Here is a 24007-nt window from a genome sequence, read left to right as displayed (position 1 = left end):
CTTAGAGCTATGTACTCAACACCACTGTCAAAGGGAACTAAGCACGTATGGGAGTTGCAAGCATATACCTGGTCTAACGTGATTCCATCTCTGCAAGCAACCCCCGCTCACAGTGGGAGAGAACAGAAAGGTCAGGCTCCTCTACGTTACACAGCGTCAACGTGCATCTACTGGGCTCTAGGTGGTAACTTCTCTATACTGCCTACATGCAACTAGAGATCCAAGTTTTCTAGGCACCAAAGTTACGCACCAAGGGTTAAGCAAGAAGAGCTGGCTATCACGTTATGGGTTGCAGTTTAGTCTCAATAAGGACAATCTCTAGAGGCTGGCACAAACAACTGCTGCTAGCTCTCTGTCAAGGGAGCGAGCCAATGCAAACGCAGCTCCCAATTCTATCAGGCCTTACAAAAGGGAGTGACAAAAACATTTGTACAAAACTACCATTTTTAGTACAACAGATGCTGCTCCTTGCAAGCAAAGCTAAAACAACATGCTTGCAGCAAGCTTTCTAAACAAGGTCTGTGGGAAGAGAGGACATATGTTTTTAATAACATCTTATAAACATTTACAGGAAGCAGCAGCTACATTCCATATAAAGGCATTTGGTGTATTTTGTGCAGCATGGTGTGAGGGGGTAGGAGTGGAGCCCCAGCACAGATAATTAATTTCTTTATATTGAAGACTTACACAAATCCACAACAAAGATTTTCAGGGCCTCTGCTGCTGCTCTGCGTAAAAATACACTCACATGCAAGCGTATATAATACATGGTACAAAGTGTGCAACATGCTTTATTTTTGCCATTTAGGGTGTGATCACATAACTCAAAAAGCCAATCTCGAGTGGCACATGGGGAAAGAAGCATGACAGTATAACACAGTTAACTCTACCAGCACTAGCAAACGATAGCACAAAGCCAGTGGCAATCCCTGACTGTTGCTGAATATATCCAGACATCTTGCCAGCGAGCAATAACATAAAACAGATGCTAAATTCCCAAGTCAGCAAATCACCTGGGCAATGCCATCTTTGCCCATGATTTGCACAGTTTGCTCAGGGAAAGTAAGAAGATCCTCTGAGAGCCAGACCTTTCATAAGTTGCTTCAAACACACTTCCTACTTCAATTGCCAGTCACTTTCAAAAATTCTCATCTAACATAAAGACGCTGTACACATTTAGACTAAATTACAACACCAAAATACTGTTCATCCTTTCAGACTTCTCTTGTAATGTACATCAGATATGTATGTGAACTTCAATGTATTAAACTGCATCCAAATTATGAGGAATAGGAAACTTTTCCATTCCAGGAATTTGCTTCTTTCCTTGGCCAATATGTTGCATTAACTAACAAATAAATAAATAAATATATACATAGACACACACACACACACACACACACACACACAAATAAGGCCAGCAACTATTATACTGCCAAGATTTAACATTTCAGAGCACAGGGAGGTTTTAGGCCCTTTCCAAGACCTGCTTGGTCTGAAGTTGTTTCACTGATGCACTAATGGCCATCTGGCTAGCAGCTGCCTGAGCAGAAAGACAACTCAGTGGTTTTCAGGTAGCTACAAAGGCAGATTTTATTGAAACAGATAAATCTGAAAGTGTCCGGTTTTAGTATAAAAGAACCTCTCACACACACACACCTGCATCTGATGTACAGCTTGTATTTACAGAGAGACTGTCCCCACACCCAGTGATATTAAGTACTGTAATTTCAAACAGATTACCTTCTAAAACTCAGTCCAAAAAGACACTAGCCCCTGCTACTCCTACTGAGGACGCAGTTCCCACTTGAACAGATTCTGAGCATCACTTATCATTTCTGGGTATTGTCACCATAAACTGGAGTTTTCCATTGCTCTGTGTAATGGAGTTCTAGGCAGGGCTTCCAATTTAAACCAGTATTTATCAATAAGCGCCTGCAGGACACAGTACTGTGGAGTGCTGTGAATAAACAATGAGAGTTACTCAGAAGTTGGGACTGCTCAGTTTTAAGTTCTGTGAAGCCTCAGAAAATCAACTGCACTTATGAGAACGATCACAATCCCAGAAGGAGAATATACAGAGTACCTGGGGTGTGCTTAAAGCAGTAAGAGGAGTTAACACACTGCGCAGGCTCAGGATGGGCTTTGCAAGTAATCACCACTCTGGTGCCTCAGAATTATCTTTTCCGAATGTTCACTGGGGCTGTGCACACACTGAGCTGAAAGCAAATGCAATGATTCTCAGACCAACTGGAAACGTTTAGCAAATGATACAAAAATGACTGGCCCGACTTCCAAGGGAATACTTAGCCTCTTCTCTCCCTAGAAGCCTACTACTGTAACAGAGCAGCATGTCAGTTATTAAGGGAGGTATCAGTTTTATTTGTAGTGGCTGTTCCTTTATACTGAAACAATTAACATCTCTGGGAAGGGGGAAAAACAAGTATAAGAAGACTTTTTGTACTGCATATTCCAACAGATTTGTTTGTTTTCAAAACGAAGAAGGATTGCTGTTAAACTCTGCAGGCTACAGTCATGCTTTGTGAAAGCAGATGGGGGATACTTTCTTTTTTTTTTTTCTTTTCCTTTTTTTTTTTTTTTTTTTAAATCCTGGACTGCAACTCCAACCCCAAAGGGAAATTATATTAAATCAGAAAAATATTCCTCCACTTTTCTGAATCTCAGGAGGACAACTCTCTTCCAGTTTTGCAGCTATTCTCTAATGAGAAAGGATGCACAAAAGATATCACCTACAGGCAAGAGTTTGTATCTGTTTCTTAAAAGACTTTTTAAAACACTTACTCCATTCCCAAACAAAAGACAGCTCTTTCATAGCTGACACAAATCAGTCACTGACAACCAAAAAACATTACTTGAGAAAAACAGAGCGCTTTCAAATGGAGCTACTTAACTCTGTGGCATAAAGCATCTCAGTTTTGCCCTTACTTAACTGGACTCCTTTTTAAACTCTCACACACTTTTCTGATGAAAACCTCTCAAATTATTAAGGAAAAAAAGTAAGAAGTAAACAGAACACTGTCTAGAAATAAAGTGCTAACTACTTGTCTTTTAACTTGTCTTATAGCCCCCACTGTACATCATGCAGAGGTTGAAAATGATACTAGAAAGTCATAGTTTGCTCTTAATGCTATTTCCTTAAGCTGAACTTCTTAATCTCGAACTGCCAAAGTAGTTAAAATGTCAAACACTACGCAGCAATTTCATCTGCCCAGTGATTTTAATCAGTATCACCCCAAGAGTTTCCTTTTCCTCATTTCTTCTTCTCCCCTTCTTCCCCCACAAGTCAAGTATTCTCCATTTCAGAGCAACCTGCAAGAAAACTGAGAACGGGAGGGCCAGATCAGTGACATACTTACTATACAATCAGAAACCAGGAAAAAGCCTCAATGGCTGAGAAACATAATTCCTCAAAAGTTACTGGATAACCACATTCTTACAGAAAAACTATTAAAATGAGTGCTCCCTGCCAGCAAAGAATGGGCTCTGACCTTATAAACCTGAGGCTCTAGAAAATGTTGGTCTCATAACAATCACTAATTTTTAGACATATTTCCTCACTTAATTCCCATGATTCCCAGTGAAGTTATGTTTGCGAAAGAGAAGCTCTGTTGATCCAGAGAAGAGCTGCACTCTTTTGGTGCTGTAAAAACCTTACCGTCTCCAGGCTGAACACATCTGAATCTTCTTCTGAAAGGACAGTCTGCACGCAGAACACGATACCTCACACTGCATTCACACTGCTGCACACAGACAGTAGTACAGAAGCACACCAGTAGCACAGAAGTACTTGATCGCATTTGTATACAAGAAGCATGGTCACGAGGAGGAGGAGGACTCCGCTAAAGATATTTCACACTGCACAGCTAGCAATCAGCAAGGCTGGTATTAGGGTCATCTGCATGAGCAGTTTGCTTTGCAAATTTGCAAGTTAAAAAAGTGAAACCCAAACATTCATATTAGGCAACAATTCCTGGAAGTAACCTAGCTAAAAGTTGCAAAATATTGGAAACGTTCAGCCCACTTCAGAATACAAAATGATACTACAAAAATAAAAGGACATTCAACAAAGAAAATGAGCGGTGTGCTACGTTATCTGAGTGGATAAATATGCACTCTCACAAAGCTTGTAACTGTCATCAGTCTCTTCCTAAGACGGTTGTGTTTCAAAAGTCAAAACACTTTCTGCATGACTTGAAAATCTAAGTGAACCTTTCAAAAGTTTAGTGTAAAAGTATATATGTCCTCCTTGAAGGAGACATCTGAGTTCATAAAGTAAAAAGAGAAAAGCCTTGTCTCTTGCTGTCTAGAGTCTCTTCTTGTCCTGAGAGTTCCAAAGTCAGATACCATTCTGTCATGCAGATTGCTGACATGACTTGTACTAGGAAAGGTAGAGATACTTGCCATGGATTTTCTGAGCTTCTGGGTCATCCACACTGATAGCAATGATCTTCCAATCTGTCTCTCCTTCATCAATAAGGGCTAAAACTCCCAAGACCTTTACCTGAACAACCTCACCAGATGAACGAATCTGAAACAGAGCACAATCTCACAGATTGGGAAAAGGTCACACGGAATTTCTCTTTCACCTCAGAGACAAAATGGTTTCATTACCTCTTTGACCAGCAGTCAGCAGAACTGCAAAAGAGATCTGTAAACCCAACACACATCACCCAATGTTACTTGCCTTTCTTCTACCACTGCCCTCCAACTCCCCGTTCTCTGGACAGCATTTATTCAAGGAGACAACAGGCTAGAGAAAAAAATCTTTTTCTCTTCTACTCTCGTTCCCCCACACCTTTTCTATCTTCATCTCAATCTGCAAGTCAAAGGTATTTCTTACTCATTTTCTAATTCCTTCTTCCTACCTGCTGACTCTCTCAACTCCTGGTCTTCATCTTTCTCCTGCTGTTTCTTCCTCTATACTCCAACATACACCCATCCCCACCCTTCCCCAAAAATATTCGCATGTTTCTCCGCGTTTTCCTGGGAACCTTGTCCCTACCAGATGATATTCCTCGTCTAACTCCTTCTAGATCTCTAGAAATTCAGGCTTAGGTTCCTTTTCCCAAATGAAGCCACCTTTGCTGAGGTCATCAATGACGTTTCCCCTTATCTAAAAATAGCCCCAGAGATACCTTCCCCAAACTCATCCATTTCATAACCTCATAACCTCATCTTTCATACTGTGGAGGCCTGCTCCATTCTTCACTGCCTCCAGGTTCATTGGATTTTATTCTTTCAGTGAACTAAATCCCTCCCCCATTCCTATTACTCAAAATCGTGTTTGCAGTATCTCTTTCATACACCCACTCCACATCCCATAATTCTGCAACAGGTTCCTGTCCCTTCCTCTAGGGAAAACTATCTATTTCCATTTGCACCCATGAGAAAACTCACAAACCTACCTCCTTTGCAGGTCTGATCTGGTAATCTTATACGCATCATGCTGTCATATTACCTTATCTTTCAGAAACCTACTTCTCACTCTAGTACCGCTAACAGATAGGGGAAAAAAAGAAGTATTCTTTTTCCTTCCCCAAAATCTTAGCCCTCTCCTTCCTCATCCAAAACTCACCACCCAGCTACAGAACTTTGGGGTGATGTTCTCTTACTTTCCGCTTTATCCACTACCTAGACTTTATCATATCCTCTTTCTAAATTCTCTTCAAAAATCCACCATTTTCTTATCTATTCCCTCCCTCAGATCTTCTATTACTGCTTCCGTCAACCTGTCTTCTGTTTCCTATCTGCCTTTCTCTTCCAAAAGCAGTTACCAAATGATTAAAGTAATCTTGATAAATTAAATTAATCTTAATAAAGATGACAAACCTTTGAACCTATTTCACAAACATCAATAGGATCATTATCCCCACAACATCCTGTACTCTTATCCTTGTGGTTTGGATCTTCCCAGGTCTGTTAAAGGAAAGAGAAATATAAGTTACCAATTATCCTACAATTACAATTCCTCTAACCACTAAACTACCAAGATTAATGAAACATGAGTAAAAACCCTCAGCTTTCTGAGAAGTCTTGCTGCTCCATGGGGGGGGGGGAAGGGGGAAATGGGGGAAGCAGACCTGCTGAGCCTGGGTATACAGTAACAGAAGTATCAGCTGCATCAAACATACAAAGAACAGGCTTTATCAAGCTGCAGTGATCAAGGTGTCAGATGACCCTGAACATGTATTGTTCCGGTTACTTCCACTTGCAGGATTAAGCTAGGACATCCTACAATCATATTCTTACCATATTAGTGCACATATACCAGAAGAATATAAGTTGCTTTCAAAATCGTCTAGGCTTTGAGCTGACCAAGCTTCTAGGTATGCAATTATTGGCACCCAACTGCCTCTTTAAAGTTTTGAAATTTAGGTACAAAATATTTTTGAATACAAAGATCCACACATACCCAAGAACAGCCAGCAGCTCAGGATCGAAGAAGCTTCCCTGGGATGCAGGTTCAAATCCCTGTTTTGAGCTCTGTTTTAGCAAATAATCATTACTAGGCCAGTACTGCTTTTGTCTCTTACTGGCTTGAGATGAAAAACTCCGTCCTAGAGTTGAGAAGTTATTCTGACAAGAATTTTGAGACCAATGAAGTTTCGTTGAAAATGTGCTAGAAAATTTTCTCCTGAGAAGCTATACTGTTAGTTCCTATTGTCCACAATCCAGCCCCCACCTAAAACTCGCTTTTGAAAACTGGACTAATGCTAAAAGGCAAAACTGTAAAAAGCCAGTGCTAACGTATTTAGGTAGTAGCATCATTATCAATAATTGCTTAAGTGGAATCAAAAGAGAATTTAAATTTAAAACTTATATTTTTCAATATTCTTCCAAAGCACTTTTTATTTAAGGTTGCCTTATAGTTAAGTACTGGTACATGAGCACTAGGACACTAGCAATCCTCCTGCTGAGGCAGATCCCTCAGCCAGTAGTTTTCCTAAGGACAGATGGATGGTTAGCTAGGAATGCAGCGTTCTCCAGACAACACGGCAGCAACTCCTGATATAATGACAGTCCTGTTGTCTTTTTTGATTCTCTGTTCCACAGCATAAAATAGCAGCCTCAGTAAAATCGGCACAAATATACATCTTTTAGCCATAAAGCATGGCTAAACTTCTGGCAACTGCTGATCTTGATAACAAACCTTCCTGTGATAGTGGAGACACTTAACTGGATCAGGCCAAGAGTTTGTGACAGCTGCTAATAAGAATCTGGAGTATTGTCTAGGCTTCAACAACTGGAGGTCTAATGATCCAAGTAATCTTTCAAAGTTATTACAGAAAAGAACAATGAAAATTACCTCCAGCCCTCTGACTCACAAGACAACAGGGGGAGTTGAACCTCCCTCCTGGGGAAAGTGTCATCAGTCCAAACTACCACACATCATGCATGCAAATGTTCCAACGTTTAATTTTGGCTTTGTACTAAAGTACAAACAGATTTCCAAACATTAAATGAAACTGTTGGTTCCCAACTATCTCTCTAATTAGAAACTTTGTCTACTGGGACTGCTGACTGGATATGAACTTCACTGCCATACTCCACCACCCACCTGGTATCTCCCCCTCAGGGATTACATACATTAGCAGATTTTCAGGAGTAAGCTTTCATTGCTTATGCAATAATCCATCTCTGTACAGAAAAGAAATCACCCTTTCCGGCTCCATCAGGTTTTTCAATACTAATTTAATACCAATGTGTTATTCACAGAAACGAAATAACCAAGTTTATAAACTTTCATTATGTTCAAAATTTCTATCATTAGCTGCGTTTTTTCAGGGCTCAAATGGAAAGCTTTAAATATGTAACGATCAAAAAAGTCTCAAAGTTCACAGCAAAGTTAACTGAGGCAGTTGGGGTTTAATCTGAAAAAGAACAGCTCTTGGATTCTTCTTTGCTTTTTGATATTAAGAAATCCCAATTAACATTTACACTGCAATAAATGAAGAGCTTAAATGAGTTTTTTTAAGAACGTCTTGTTTAAACAGGAAAGCACTACTTGACAAAGTATGCTGGAACGGCAGACCATGACAACTTAGTTCTGTCACTACAGTACAGAGGCAGACAGTAAAAGTTCAAAATTCCTTGATTATTTAACTCCTTCCTGAAACAGAGTGCTCATCTACACCCACACCCAAATTCTGATCAAAATTTACAGCCACAATAAAGCTCTACATGAAAAAAAATCCTCATTTACAAATCTATCAAAGAGAAACATCCTTCCTCCGACTGATTTGCATTCAGGCAGTACTCAAAATTTACAAGGCAATTTACTTGGAAGACAGAAAAGTTTCACCATTATAACAAAAATGTTACCTGAGGGAAGGCACCATAATTCCATATATAACCCTTGTGAGGAAAGATATTTGCCACATATCGAAGCTTGCCTTTCTTTATATCTTGTTTAATGGGATTCAACGGCTCCTCAGTGGCAATCTAAGTAGATCGTGAAAGACACAGAGAGAGAGAGAAAAAGAGAGAACTGTAAAATGGAAAGCAATTCATTCTGTACCCAACCAGTTAGAAAGCTCCGTCTGGGAGCATGTGTTTGTGGTTTGAGGAGTATTAAAAGTGTGATGGCCTCACTGTAAATCTCAAGGGTCACATTCAAATAGCAACTTATTAAGGTTTTAAATAATGTTGTGAAGTATGCAAGAGAAAAAAAAAAACAAATCTAGAAAAGAAAGTCATAAATTTATAAGGAGCCTGTCATGGTCAAACATAAATACTGAAGGGAACTTACATTAGAAGCTCTTGCACTTTATGAGACAAGTTCAACAGAGATATAAATGGTAGCATGAGTTCTTCAAATAGCGGCTTTGACAGCAACTGCAGAAGTGTTTCTTCTTTCTCCCTGTTCATTGCTTTCCTACTGCATACACTCTTTTTTTCTCTACATCACCTCTCAGCATACAAATCCTTGTTAGTAAGGACTAACCGTGCATAGTCACTGAACACCGAATTCATGCAAGTTAGGGAAAAGTTAAGCTAGCATCAGGAGAAGGCATTTCTACTCCTGAAGGAGCATGCACATAAGCACTAAATCAATTATTGCATAACAGTTTATCATGGACATCATCTGCCAGTGAGACCTTAAATATAAACCCATTATCATATGGGTTACCTACCACACTTTAGCTAATTCACTGTAACCATTCTTTTGCCACTCCAACACCACCACACAATTCATGTTAACTTGGCTCTTACTCACAAACACTCATTTGAATGGCCTCATATCTGTTACAGGCTATGAGCATGCACTGGCTCAGGTAGTTCACTTTGCACACATGAGCATACCATTCTTAGTCTACACTTTACATCATCTTTGAAATTTAGCTACAAACACCACTATCAAAGTCATCCCAAAGGAACCACACTTTTTTAGACCACATCATACTTTCAATAGCGTGCAAACAAGCAAACCCTCCCAAAGAGCTGAGATCAGGTTTCACACCTGATTCTACCTGCTTCTGGTCGTAACTTAACAGTGAAGACATGAACTATTCCACCTGGGATTCGGATGCAAGTGGAGCTCAAACAACCTTTCTCCTGACATAAACGGGGGCATAGAGGTGTAACTTACAACAGTAGGTGGTAGCTCAATAAAGCCTCCTAAAAAACACTCATAAAAAGGAAGGGGTAAGAGAAATACCGATGAGCATGGTATCTCGCACTGGGGATATAACAGTGGGAAACACTCATCCTAAGGCAAGGTTTACTCTCCTAGTCTCCATTCCAAGTGAGGAAATCCTAGCATGGAGATGCAGTCCAGAGCCGGTACCAACACCTTACCACAGCCTGAACTGAAGGATTCTCAGGGCAGAAAGGCAAAGCAAGACAACCGTCTGCCTTAATAATAATGCAAAAACTTCCATGTATGTCAATAGTTATAGATTAGAGAACTACATCTTGTCTTCTGCCAAGCCAGAAAACGTTCAACCTATCGATTTCTGAACTTAACAGGACAGCAAACTTCTTTCCCCTTGATGTAACGTGGCAAAGGAGGTGGTGGTGGCAGTGGGGGAAATAAGAGAGCACCCCGAGCTTTAAGCAAAGACTTCAAATAGCAGGGGTAAAGGCGAACTCTGAAAAAGGGAACTCAGCTTCCACAATAAGACATTATCTTAAAAATACAAGCTAATTTTCCAAGATAACCCTATTTCTAGAACAACAGCCAAGGTGGTAAACGCAGTTCAAATGATATTCCAGCATCCTAGAAAGGTAACAAAATTCTGAAATAATGGTCTGGGCAGGTTCTTTGTGGTATTTTTAATAGTCCAAATAGTTAACAGCACAACCAACTTCCTTAAACGCATGCAGGAAACATCCCTAAAATTAATACAAATGTTAGAGAAGACAGGAGAAACCCTGGTGAGATATGTTATTTTACCCACACTACAGATGAAGCATTACTCAGCTTCTGTATTTTAACAGTAGAGAAACAATCTGGTAAGCTCTACTTATGAAGTAGCTCCCAGCAGCAGCAGGTATTTTCAGCCAGTGAGGTCCAAGTATTTTTTGTCTCAAGGAAACAATTTTTCATTTGCCATTCCCATTCCATTTGCCAGGATTTGGCCTAGCAGACTATCATTCATACAGCAGAAATGAGAGAATTAAATCCTCTGAAATGAATGCTATATGAGCAAGCAAGAGTCAGACTAGACGTAGGACAATATTCCGAAACCCAGTACTCCAGGACCCTGTTGTAGGTATTCTGCACTCTGCAATCAGACGGCTGTCAAGAGTCATTGCTCACCGGCAAAAAGGAAACAAAACTAGGACCTTAGCATATTCTTTAACTGCAAGGAAAATCTCTGTATGCACAACCTCAAATAAATACTGTAACAAAATTTTACATATAAAGAGTATCCCACATTCTGATTGAACTCTGAAATACTGGAATAGATTAAGTTGCCATACCTTTCATAAATACCTATATAATCAAGGTATTTTTTCTTAATTACCTCCATTTTCGCATTTGTCCAACGAGGCACTTCTACAATCATATTAAACAGTACCTGAAATAAAAACAATGAAAGAATCTGAAATGAAGCCCACTTAGTAATTCATACTTTGCAACAAGATAAGTTCTCTCCTCTGTATTTAACACCAATGCGTGTCAAATCTCACTGTTCCATCCGATTTTATGTTAAGTACAATTTGTTTAGAGTCATCAGCTCCTCACAATGATACTCAATCTCCTCAGTTCCTCCTTCCTTTTCTCCTCCTCTTTGAGCAGATGAATAACTACAAAACGGGGAAATCCACATGATGCTTTTTATTCCAATCTCAACACTATTCTTCACACAACGTTTAATAAGCCTGTGGAATGATTTACCACACGACAGTGTTGAGTCTATCAGTCAAAGAGGATTGGATGTTTTTGTAAGAAAGTTCCCCTCAAACACAGGAAAGGAGAGTGCTTTTTTCCCCCCATGGATTTATTTCTTCATGATTTCCTCTTTGGCCTCATACATTTTTTTAAAAATCCATACAAATATTACAACCACTGACATACCTGAGCCTCAGTCACATCTAGCTGAAGTGAGCCAAAATGAATTCAAAAGTGATAGAGGAAGAAGGACCTGGACACAGACACCTAGTGTCTCCATCAGCCTTCTTCCCACCAGAAAATAACTGGAAACAGTTTTAAGGAAAAAAACAAACAAACAAAAAAACATGTAAGCTTTCAGGCTTTTAGGACAAGAGAAAAAAAGAAGTCTATACTCTTTCTTACTGGAGAGGTTAAAGTGACATTTTCCAAAGAGAAAAACCATCTGTGCAGCTATCTGTTGTAAGGGTTCTTCTTTCCCAGCAGAGTTAAGCACTACCAGGGAGGAGAGAGTATTAATTAAAATGGGTCACTAGTCCAATCCATCCAGCAATGCCTACAACCTATTTTCTCCAAGATTATTAAAATAACCCCAAGATATTACATTGCCTGGGGTACTGTGACATCTCACTACAGCCAAGGAAAACTCTTGTTGGTATTAAAAATGCACCAGTCAAGGAAGGACAGACTACATTTTTAAATAAATCTGTTGAGAAATAAGGCCAAACCAACTGAAAAGTTGCACTGACTCTTTAGCTCCTCTGCAATTAAGGCACTAGCAGACACTTAAATTTTTGTATTTTTGCTCTCTGTAACCTGCAGCTGCAGCAGACCAATATCATTGCCAGGGCCAATGTCACAGTCTGATTAAAGTCGTTCCAACGGATCTATGCACTTCTCTCCCCAAATCTGGAAAGACAGAAGCAACAAAGCAAAGGAAAATCCCAGCTGTCACTCACTGTTTTTCCTGTAAGATTACAAGCTATGTACAATCCTGACAAACAGCAAATCCCCAGAACATTTAAATCAAGTTTGCCATCTGTAAGTCTCATGTCCATGCGGTAACCAGCGGAATCTAAGCACGTAAGATGGAATCACTTTCCTGAACAGCTCATAACCGAATACACTAAACAATAAAAAGGGGGAGGGGGAGGTGCTTCAGATCAGTTTCATAAGGCACACCTTATGTATAAAAATAGCTGAAATAGAGCAGTACCCAGAAAGAGAGCTCAAAGACAACAACACTAAGGAAGCAGACGCAGAAGGAGCTGACACCCAGACAGCAGCAGGTAAGGGAGCCAAATAAAGTTTGCACATCCAAGAAACACCTAGAACAAGAAATACACTGCATGAAAGCCAATGCTGACAAGAAGCTCTCAGGGATCCGCCAGCAAGTGTTGTGACTGGTAGCTATATAGGCAAAAAACTTACAAACTACTCCTGGAATGATACAGAGTGTCTTCCCCTCCATCATATTCCTACGTTTTTGTTGTGAGAGACACCACTGCATATTTTCCTGACTATGTCTAGTACAATGGCCTCAAGAGCCTGCAAATGTTGTTTTTGAACTTTAACTGGTCAAAAGTTAGTCAGGGCCTTCACGAGAACTCTCAGGGCTGGACCACAGCTGGACTGAAGTGGATATAATGCTTCTCTCGCACAGAATCACTTGCATTTAACCCAGCTTTAAGACCAGGGCTTTGTAATTTGTGGTATCAGTCAAAAGTGTTTTGCCAGGAGTCTTAAATGTGATAGCCTGACAGATTAATTCATATGCAAAAAAAACCCTGAAAGTACTCTCTCTAATGCTAAGCTGCCACAAGCATTTACAAGAGATTAATAACTTCATGCAGCGCTCACATTTAAAAAGTTTATTTATAGGACAATCAGATTTTCACAGTGATGAGGCAGGATTCACTGAGGTGGAAAGGAGAGCGCACAGTTGATAGTTTGACAGCTGGAAACAGAAAATAAGTATATTTCTATCTCTGTTTTTTCCCCCTCTTCTCTTCCCTATCTTGTTTCCCTCCCTTCTCCTTGCCTAAGTAACACACACAGATTTTTCCACCACTCATTTCCCCAAACCAAGCGTTTATTCTTTCTCTCCACTCGAATGTTCTCCCTCAGATCCTTGCTGCAAAATTGTCCTCGTCTCAGCTGCAAACAGAAATGCAAATGTCAGACACCACATATCTCCCTAGATTACCACCTGCGTATGCCACTGAGTGGTTAGTTTTGCCCAGTCAATGAACCTGGTGATTGATATTTTTATTTTAAGTCATTAAAACAAAAATATCCCATCTCAATGGAAAACCAATGGCTACTTCTACACCCTCAAACAATGGTGAGACTGCTCTAACAGCCCATTTGACACACCTTCCAGAGCAAGAAAGAGGAAAACCCAAAAGCTGATCTCTCATGAGAGGAAAACTATCTGCTTTAGGAAGCTCCTAACCATTTCTTCCTGCCCTCTCTTTAGTTTCTTCTCCAGCAGTTCTGTTAGGCAATGAATCCACTGTTTGTTTATGCACTCTTTGCAGAGTCAGGAACCTCTGGCAGGAATAAGAACCACCTAGAATAATGACAAAAAGATAGTCTTCCAAACAACTATCAGCTATCTAGTAAATTAGTTTACCATTTAACAGCCTTAGTATGATGGCAGTCAATAGGCCTGCCTATGAGATCACTGCTTGCCAAAAGTCCCAACTTAACCCAACTCTGCAAGAGCCTAATGCAGAAAGGACTTCATTTCCTGAAGGCACGCTGTACAACAGGCCAGACAGAGTAGCTCCTGCAGGCTACCACCATGCTCACCCTGCTGGCTGATGGTTTCTTCAGAGGAACAGTCTCCTGGAGCATGAAAGAAAAGATGAAACAGTTTCCTAAATTCAGAAAACGGGACAGACCCCAGCAGCTAGGGGAACAGACCTAGAAGGGCCCAGAAGGACTTTCAACCCAGAATATTATGTAGCTTGATTGACTTAGGGTTAATGTGAACAGAAGGCAGACGCTTATGCTCTATTAGAAGTACTGAGAAGGCAAGGAAAAAAAAATCTATTTGTTCAACACAGAGAAGTCAGAAGTGTATTTCCTAATTCTTAAAACTGAGTGTGAAAGCAGACAGAAAATGACATTAGAAGGAACAAACAGTACCTTTAAATGATAGGAACTTCCTAAGAACTACAGTCTTAACTTCACCATATGGGAACACACATAGGAGGTGAATAAGTGTTTGCTTTAGCAGGGTGTTTTCTGTAGCAAGGCTTGGCATTGCCACTTGAATTGACCATCATTTTTAATTTATCCTAATATTGCTTTTGCTGATGTCATTTCACATGGGCAATAAGAGCAGCCTTTTTTTTTTTTTTTAAACCACAGAGAGAGAGAAAAGTATTGAAATATACTTAAATATGCTCATACAGCAAGTATTCAGAAAAGCAAGGAAAATACAGATAGTGAACCTAGGTAAATAACGAGTCAGTGTTCTCTCCACTAAGACCAACCACCAAAGATAACTGCTGGCTCTGGCTATACAGATTCTTATAAAAGACAGCTCATTCAGATCAAGATTTGTTATCACAAACTTGAGTATCACAGGTCAGTAGAACTAAATGAAGCATATTTCTCACACCTTTTTGTTTTTGCAACCTGACTTTCTGGATTCCCATATACCCTTCTCATAAACAACTCTTTTTCCTGCCTAACTTTCCCTTTTCTCTTTCAACTACTTCCTTTCTCAGCCCTTTCAAGTTCCTGAACTGGTACATTTGAAGGGAGGGTTCTGAACAGGTATGATTTTGCCCAAAGGTTGCAACAGGTAATACTCAACTCTGAAGGTTCAGCTAATTTGAAGCAGAACTGGAGCTGAGCAAGGGAAGTGACAAAACGGGAGGCAGAAAAAGGAATACATGAGGAACAGAAAGTCAGTAAGATTCCATAAAAAGACAAACATCATCACTTATTAAGTCCTGATTGCCATTCACCATCACACTTGCATGAGGGGGAGAGGAGATATGATGAAACTTACAACTACTTCAGTCATTTTTAAAGTAGAGTGCTTTCAAAAAAAAAAAAAAATCTGAAAGCATTAGAGACAGCATTTGGGAGCTCCTGACCCTCCTCACTGAGGAGCTCTGAAGTCACAAGACACACAGAAGAAAAAAGCAGCTACCATTTCCATTCCTTTTCTCTCTGCTCATTTGCAATTTTACAGGGATTCTCACCAGCAATCGACTGAATACAGCAGCATGCACTTGAGGACTAATGAGAATGAAAAGGATGAGCTGCAGTCCAGCGGCAGTATGAACAAAGAATGATGCCTTCAACAACAGAAGTTTAAAAGGGGGGGGGGGGGGGGGGGAAGGGACTGTCATGAAATACAACCAGAAATAAACGGAGAGGGGCTTGCTTACAATATGAGTCCCATTCCCAACCTAACACTTGCTACAAGGTATTTTGATGAAAACATCAAAACAAATGCCAGCAACATCTGGAGACCAAATATTCTCTGCCTACAAGAGAAGTCCATGGAACATTTCCAATACAAATTAACAGGCCACGTTGAGACGGGGGGAGGGAGAGCACAATGCCCAGCATAAATGCAAAATGTCTGCAGCCTTTTCCTATTGTACTTCCTTCATACTGCAGCGGAAAGCAAATCAAGAACACTATGGAAGAGTTTTTACCCACAGGTGTCCTAGAAATGGTGTCAGTCACATTCACTTACAAGATAAACTAGTTACTGGATATATTAACTTTTGAAACTACTCAGCATAGTGTTGACATGGACCAAAATGAAACACTGACTTTCTTAAGTTTTAAGAAATTGTTTCTCTGAAGTTAAGTTTGATCAATTCACTGCTGCAGCTTTCTTAGCAAACTAGCTCTACCCCAGATATTAATCAGATATAATCAGATATTAACCTGATTGCTGAGTGAAGATTACTTCTGTCCTTCTCAGCATTTGCTTATCTACATGAGCGCAAAGCAAGATTTATGACAGTCCATAGAAAAAGACTCCTCGAGTTCAAATATCAGGATGAAACTTCCACTGATAAGAAAAAATTTGGAACATACAATGTCACATGCAATGGCCTTGTTACAGCCTGGGTGACATATTCCAAAAAGAGGTCCAGCATGACTGAAGGTTACAGAGCCTGTAGTTAACACAGAATACAAAATTTGCACCTGTAGAGCATGGGAAACGTTGCCAGCTTTTCCCCCTCATGAAACATACTGACTTACTCATAAGACAACTCTGACACCACAGTTTTGAACTCTGTCCCAAGCATGAGGCCCTCTATCAGATCACCTATTAAGGCTGCTCACCCACTCTGATGACCCCTTATATCTCATGTGACTGGCTTATTTATCAAAAGTTTTCGCCTGACAGAGGGAATTCAACTCAAGTCCACAAGGGCATTGCAGTACTGTGCAATCGACAGGACACAACAAAAAAAGCTGTCCTGTTTCTTCCCTCCTCCCCCTCCCCCTTAAACTGCTCTTGTGGGTCTCTGCGAGTTGAAGGAGGATAATCTTGACATGCTTGGACAGATTCCTTACTAAGGCCAACGTTTTAAATAAAACGTCGTATTCAAGAACACCTGAGTCCTCTGAATGAGCTGATAAGCGAACGCTCCATCAAAGACACAAATAATGACAAGCGGATTAGAAACCCTTTCACTACAGCAGGGAAGCAACACATCTTGAAAAGACAGCGACGACCTCTTGGAACCTTCTTCCTGCCATCCAGCTCCGAAGATCATATTCAACAATCAGCCTCCAACAGAGTTTTCACTGTAACCATAGGGAGAACATCCACCCTCCCAGACAGAGATGTGAAACTTTTGATGCCTTTCATAGAGATTTATTTGGGCAAGAGTGGATTTTGAGTGATTTCAACGCTTAAGACAAAGCTGAGGTTCAGACCGCATGCTGCCAATAATTTGAGACTAAGGTTAAATATGATTTCTTCCAAAAGAGTTCCTCCCTGAACATAGCTTCTCTCAAGTCTTCAAATAGTTGAAAAACATCTATGAAAGCCAAAAGATTAGCTGTCAACAGCAGCTGCAAAGCCAAATTTAACTGAGATTTTTGGGGAGGTCTATGATCTTGCAAGAAGTGGCTGCACTACTGAGAACAAAAATGCCACAACTTTTCCCTTAGAACTCAGACAAGCTGAAATTGCAAACCAGCTAACATGCAGACTTCTAAAACGTGTGCTCCCTTATCCCATGAATGTTGAAACCTGAAACTCTTGTTTTTGAAACCTTCTTTTCTTATCACAAATGCCAAGAACAATTTGAAGTAGATCTGACAGACTGAAAAGATTCAAACAAAATTATCTTCATTTTCCACAGCTAAACTGCCATCACAAAAGCCAGTTTGGCACAATTTAACACATACTTTTAAGAGGCCCTTCACTTGTGGAGACTAACAAATAATCACTATCCTAAAAGTACAAGTTTTACAGATGTAGCTGTGTTTGTAGCGCAAGAGGAACCTTGAATCACCTTTGAATCTTGGCCAAATTCAGTGCAAGGATCTACTGAACATGAGGTATCAATAGTAGTCTTTGCATGCCTACAAGAGAGTAAGTACAGCGCTTCAAAGGTCTTTAGAAAGCAACAAATAACATTCAATTCCCCATTTATTCCCTTCTCCCCCGATTACGCTTTTTTTCCCCCTAAATGCAGGGATGCATTTCTCACCAGGCCAAGATGAGGAGAGCTGCTGAAGAACCCAGTATAAAAAGAAGGAACACTGCCTTCCCGAACACAGATTCCTCCATTTTCTCTCTTCTCCCCAGCTCTCAAAGAAGAAAAATGTGTTTTCTAAATTGTTTGCCTTCTCCCATTCACTATCTAAGTAAAGACCAAACATGGTTGGGAAGCCTACAGCCTACACATTTGTTTGCTTACTCACATCAGGAGCCCACGACAACCGAAACGTACAGCTGCCTTTGCTCCTTTTCTGCGGTTCTATTAAATTACAGTCTAGAGCACACTCACAGCAGGAGTTATGTGAAGCAGCTCACAGGTCTACACTGGCCCAGGGGGCAAGAGCTGCTCAGCCTCGCTGGATTTTTTTTTCCCACAGACAGATCCAGAGATCAGAAAAAGGGAACTAGAAACATGGTTTTAAACAAACTATCATGCTTCCCACTACACAGACAAAAGCAGTTTTGAACAGTTTTGGACAATGCATAGAACAGGCTTTACATCTTCAAAGCTCGGAGATATTGTCACAACATTTTAAAGTTGATAAGATACAATACTTGATTTCCAGTAAGAGCAGTAATTAAGAACTTGTATTGCAAAACAACGTCCCAAGAGCCTTTCCCAATAGCCATGGGAATAATTCAGCTTTTAGGCATGACTCTCCATCTACTAAATATCCAGGAAATCTAAATAGCATTACCTAGACATTGTAGCGTAAATGAGTCACAGAGAAAAGGAAGAGAAAATACATCTAATGCCTTAGTGCAGGATTTAATGGGGACAGGTATACAGTAGAAGAACCAGCGTACTACATATTAGTTGCAAAACTATCTGAACCCAGACATGACAGTTGTGTCACATTACAGGGGTAGTTACAGTTTTGCAACACAACTGGTCAAACAGATACTGACAAGATAAATGATTCTAGGCACTCCAACAGACGTTCAGATGCTTACATAGATGGCACGAAACCTTGCCTCTAACAGCCCAGTTCTGAAGGGGTGGGGGTGGGGGGGTGGGAGGGGGAATGTATGCCTGTACCAAGGAAAGCATTGCAAAAAATGCTACATTTTGGAAAAGAAACACTTGCAGAAACAAATCTTGTTTCACAGAAAAAGCCAGAACAGACCGTCCATGTTTTTTTGGGCTTCTGTTAGGTTTAGCTTTGGTACCGGTTAACTCCAAAGCACCAGCAGATGGGATTTTTTCTCTCCTTTGGATTTCCCAGGTGAGCATAGAAAAGGACATAGCCTCAGGTCTAAAAAACAGATAGCAAGTCTAATTTCTGTCCTACATATCCAAAGTTTCATATACACCAAATATTACCCCACAGTCAAAGCATAATGAATATTTCATTAAGGGAGTTTTCTTTGCAAATGTTTCTGAATATAATAGGAAAAAAGATAACACACGAACTCTGCAATAGCCATAATGAAACTCTGAAAGTGGTAAAAGAACGTTTGTCTTAGAGAATGTCTCGACAAAAAAAAAAAAATACTGACATTTCTAGCCCATTCAAAGAGGAGAATATTAAATTCGTTTAGCCTTCTCCTCCTAAAAAACATGCATTTGAAGATATGCTAACTATATTCAGTGAAAGACACATGATGCTGAACAGTTCTCATGCTGTCCACCACGACCAGAAGTCCTGTTAGACTGTCCTGTTGTCCATTACAATTAGAGAATAGCAAAGTGATGTTTAATAAAAAATAAATCCTAGCAGTACCTCACTTCCAGTAGTCTTTGATCTCTTTGCTGGAATCTCTTTATCCTATGAAAAAAGAGTGAAGAAAAGAAGTGTAGGAAGAACATTAGAGAAGAAAAATAACTTATTCACATAAATATGAATAGTACTACTTTTAAATGCGATTGAAACATCCTTCTGTGAGTATAAGGCCCTAAACTATCATATTTAAAAATATGTGCTCAGTCTCTTTTGATTGTGAAATTATAACCTTCCAGATGTTAACAGAAGAAAATAAAAATGGACAGGGACACATCCATTTTCTCCCAGTGACATAAAATGTTTAAATAGCGGTTTAGGCCTGTCCTCAACTGGTTAAAAAAAGCACATCAGAATCAGCCTCCTGTTCACTTGAAAAAGCAAAATTAAAAAGCAAAATTAAAAAGCAGTACAGAAAATAGGTCTGGAGTTATTCATCATTAAAGCTCACAAAGCTTAGATCAGAGCTAACATACAATAACTCCTTACCTTTGCCTCTTGCAAAGAAGGTAAAATTAATATAGACTTTCCTAAGGACTCTCTTCCTTTCCCCTCCCACCAGCTCCTATATTTTGCAGGAAGCTCTTCCCACGTTGAAGCAGCCCAAGTGAAAGGCTCTCCACATTATATTATAGAATAGTGATGTCTGATCAATCTATAAAATTCCCATAGTCCATAATCCATCCCTCTAAACCTTTAACTCTGGATCCAGGGACAGCAAGGCCCCCACGAATTGCGTAGGTGAAAATGCCTTTCAGTTTTCTAGCAACAGTACCAACTGGAACGGATATCTTATCAATGAGAGTCTGAAAAAGGCACATCTCTTCCCTTGACTAGTATGCTTACATCTGCTGCTCAAAACAGTTTCAGGTATATTTTTAAGCTCTCACTTTAAATAATTCAAGAGATTGATTCATTATTTCAAAGGTCTCAATCTGAACATACATTAGAGTTGTTGACTTTTCTCACCATTCATATCATCCAAAGAATCTCAGCAACAAATCAAGAAAACAGCTGAAACCTTCCCAAGCTGTCTGTGCAACAAGTATACCATAATATGCGAACCTAAGCCTAAACCAAAGACTGGCAGTTCCCATCGGTGACACATAAAACAGGCGTTTCATTATTGCTATAATGAAACTCCAGGGAGTATGGCTAACAAGACGTGAAAGTGCTCAGCTGCACCTCACGCCTTGTAATTCTCCAAAGGTGCGATTACCACTTTTCTCTTGGGCATTATTGTTGGCTTCCAATTATAATGCTCCTTTTGGGAATTAAAGAAATACACCATAAGTCACATAAGTACATGCTGTACATCTCCCAGCGCAAGGAAATGCACACATTTAATTGCAGATGTAGAGAAATGTCATTTTAAAGGAGTAACGGTAGAAAACGAATTCTAGAGCACATAAACAAACTTTAAACAAAGAAAACTACCGTAAGATAGAGGGAGAGGTTTTTTTTTTTCCTCTCCCATTACTTGGAGCCTCAAGAAACCTAGGCTTGTTTAAATAGTTACCATTAAGTTTCACTACATGTTACTGAACTCAGAGAATACTGGGTGGAGAAAAAAAAATAAAAGTACGCTTATCTAAACAGTACCAACACAACCACTACCATTTTAGAAACAAATTGTATTTCAAGGCATAAATACATACTTCTTTAGATCCAGCAAACAGTGGAATGTCATGAAATGGAGAAATATATTTACCATCGGGATTCTCTGAAAAAACAAACAAGTAAACAAGTAGCATTACAAAGCTAAACATGTGCAATAAGATGTCTGCATTCCCAATGCCTATTATGCATTACAGAAACAAATGGTGTGCAACAATTACGTATTAACCCAACTTTGTCTCAGGTTTAATTCTAAAATTAAGCTATAATAAGCTATTCTACAAAATAAGCTATATTCAGGACAAGAACTTTGATTGTTTGACAATGATTCATTAGAATCAGAATTACTGCTATGGTAGTCAATGCTACACTTCTCTCTTCTCACTACCTGGCAACATAAGCTATGCAAAGATGAGAAGATCCTTTTATTCCCTCTTCTTCTCTTCCCTGCCAATACACAGCCATTAGTGGGAGTAAAAATGGTATGAAATACCCAGAGAACCTCAGCTCCACGAGCGATCAATGAATTTGTCTGGGTTTCTAGCAACACTGGCCATTTGGCTTCACTATATTTCTCATAAACTGAATTTCACAACCAGAAAGAGAAAATCCACCAATATATCATGCCAAAGACTGACCAACAGAATATGTAAGGGAAGGGATAACTGTGCAGGCCCTAGAACTGAAACTCTGACCCTCCAAAACCAGCAGGAATCAAGATTAACTTCACTTCAACGCCTTCCTCCCACTGCAGAGAGGAACAGAATTCACTGGAGTGGGCACCAAAGCTTTTCAAAATACAGGGAAACTTTTAAAATGCCAAAAGTCCAAGGTGTCGCATCAGATCTGCGTGTAGACAGAAGCATCATTAGTAATGTAAGGCGCTAACACAAATCTGAAGTACTTCCTCCTCTGCCTGGGTCCCTCTCAAGAATAATGGGAAAAGCAGACAAAGGACTTCATTCGGCCTTGAACTCCTGCTTTGACCACCCCAACAAGGAAGAATGGACAGCAATTGTTTTTTGCAACTCCTGAAAATTTCCCAGATGCTTCTCCCAAACAAAATAAAGTTGAGTTGTAGGCTGCTTGCTCCCACAAACTGATTGGACTTGCCCTATATGAGTTCCTGCGCAGACCTCCCCTGGGGGACTGAGCGCAAGGGAGTCCTGGCAGGGTACCACTGACAGGGAACACACTGCTGCCACCGTTTCTCTCACAGAAGTGCACATAAGAAGGAACTGCCTGGAAGTCAGTGGACCACAGATGCAAAAAATCAGTGCTAGTGATGTAAGTAGCATACAGACAGCTTTGTTACTAAAACGTGTAATACTGAGACTGCACAGCAACAACTCTTGCTGGGTTTTGAGAAGCCTATCTGAGCCTGGCTATGCTCCCAGACTGCCGGCCCAAGAGGCCGCATGGGGCTGGTGACCCCCGTTCTGGACAGCAGCCTCCCCTCACCATGACACTTCGGGAGGGAGGGCTGGCCTGTTCACAAGGGGCCAGCGGGCAGGTGACGCTCCCCATGGGCAGCCGTGCCGCCGCAGCTGAGGTGAGGCTCCTGCCGCCAAGGCCTTGCTTGGCCTCGCAGAGCATGGCGTGGCCCTGGCCGCCAGCGCAAGGCGCCGCTGTGTCCCTCGGCCCCCCTCGCCCTTCGGAGGCTTTAGGGGGCAGGGGCACGGCCCTCCGGCGCACACCAGCCCCCAGGGCTGAGCAGGCCCAGCATCTCCCCGAACAGCCGTCTCGCAGGGAAATCCCTGCGGTTTCCACACCAAACTGCCACCCTGAGGCGGGGGAGAGGCTCGGCACGACGCCTCAGGAGCCCCGGCGGAAGCCGCTCTCCCCCCTCCGCACCGTGCTCCGCCAAGGGGGCGGCGGGGAGGGAAGGGGTTTATGGAGCCCGGGGGCTGCTACTTACTAAAGTAGAGGCGGTAATCGGGCGAGTGGGACCGCCCCCGCTGCTCCGTGCCGTAGCGGGCCATGGCGCCGAGGCAGCGGCGCGGCGGCCTCCCCCACCCCCGCGCCGCCAGCAGCCGCAGCAGCCCCGGCGGCGCGCGCATGATGGCGGCTGCCGCCTGCCTGCCTGCCTGCCTGCCTCCCTCCCCTTCCTGCGGCCGACCGGGCCTTCGCTTCGCCGCGCCGCACCCGTCCCACCAGGGGAACTCCGCACGGCCGCGGGAGGGGGAGGCTCCAAGCCGCCCCGGCCCCCGCCCCCGCCCCCGCCCGGTGCTTATCCCCTCCTTAACCCGCCGCGGAAGGAGAGCCGCCCGTCGCCGCCACCGCCGCCCGAGGGAGAGCGCCGCCGTTAGCCCCGCGGGCCCCAAAATGGCGGCGGCGGCGGCGGCGGCGCGCGCGCGGAGCCGTTGTAACGGTCGGCGGCGGAGGCGGCTCCGCGCCTCGGCAGGGAGGGAGGGAGAGCGGGCGGGCGGGCAGCGGCGGCCGCGGCAGCAGCGGCAGGGGAGCCGCGCTGGCCAGGGCCGGCGGGGAAGCACCGCCGGCGTGACGATAAGCGAAAATACACTTAAAAGCGAGAGGCGGAGGTCGCGGCGGGGTTGTCGTCGTTATGCGAGGGCTGCGCCCTAGGGGAAA

The 24007-nt window shown here is 41.7% G+C and overlaps 1 protein-coding gene across 1 annotated transcript in view; it reads right to left on the bottom strand.

Annotated features, from left to right (window-relative positions):
- PPA2 (inorganic pyrophosphatase 2) overlaps positions 1 to 23726 on the bottom strand; it is a 35880-nt gene extending 12154 nt beyond the window's left edge. Inside the window, exons 1-7 of the mRNA XM_068941974.1 lie at positions 23337 to 23726; positions 21460 to 21524; positions 19805 to 19849; positions 10992 to 11045; positions 8344 to 8463; positions 5851 to 5937; positions 4423 to 4549 (exon numbers count right to left, since the gene is read on the bottom strand). Coding sequence (XP_068798075.1) covers positions 4423 to 4549; positions 5851 to 5937; positions 8344 to 8463; positions 10992 to 11045; positions 19805 to 19849; positions 21460 to 21524; positions 23337 to 23478 — 640 coding nt within the window. The 5' untranslated portion in view covers positions 23479 to 23726. The remainder of the gene's footprint in view (positions 1 to 4422; positions 4550 to 5850; positions 5938 to 8343; positions 8464 to 10991; positions 11046 to 19804; positions 19850 to 21459; positions 21525 to 23336) is intronic.
- Between the last annotated feature and the right edge of the window lie 281 nt (positions 23727 to 24007).

The sequence above is a fragment of the Struthio camelus genome, chromosome 4, assembly GCF_040807025.1.
Source record: "Struthio camelus isolate bStrCam1 chromosome 4, bStrCam1.hap1, whole genome shotgun sequence".
NCBI classification, from domain to species: domain Eukaryota; kingdom Metazoa; phylum Chordata; class Aves; order Struthioniformes; family Struthionidae; genus Struthio; species Struthio camelus.
This window is presented reverse-complemented; position numbering and strand designations above follow the sequence as displayed.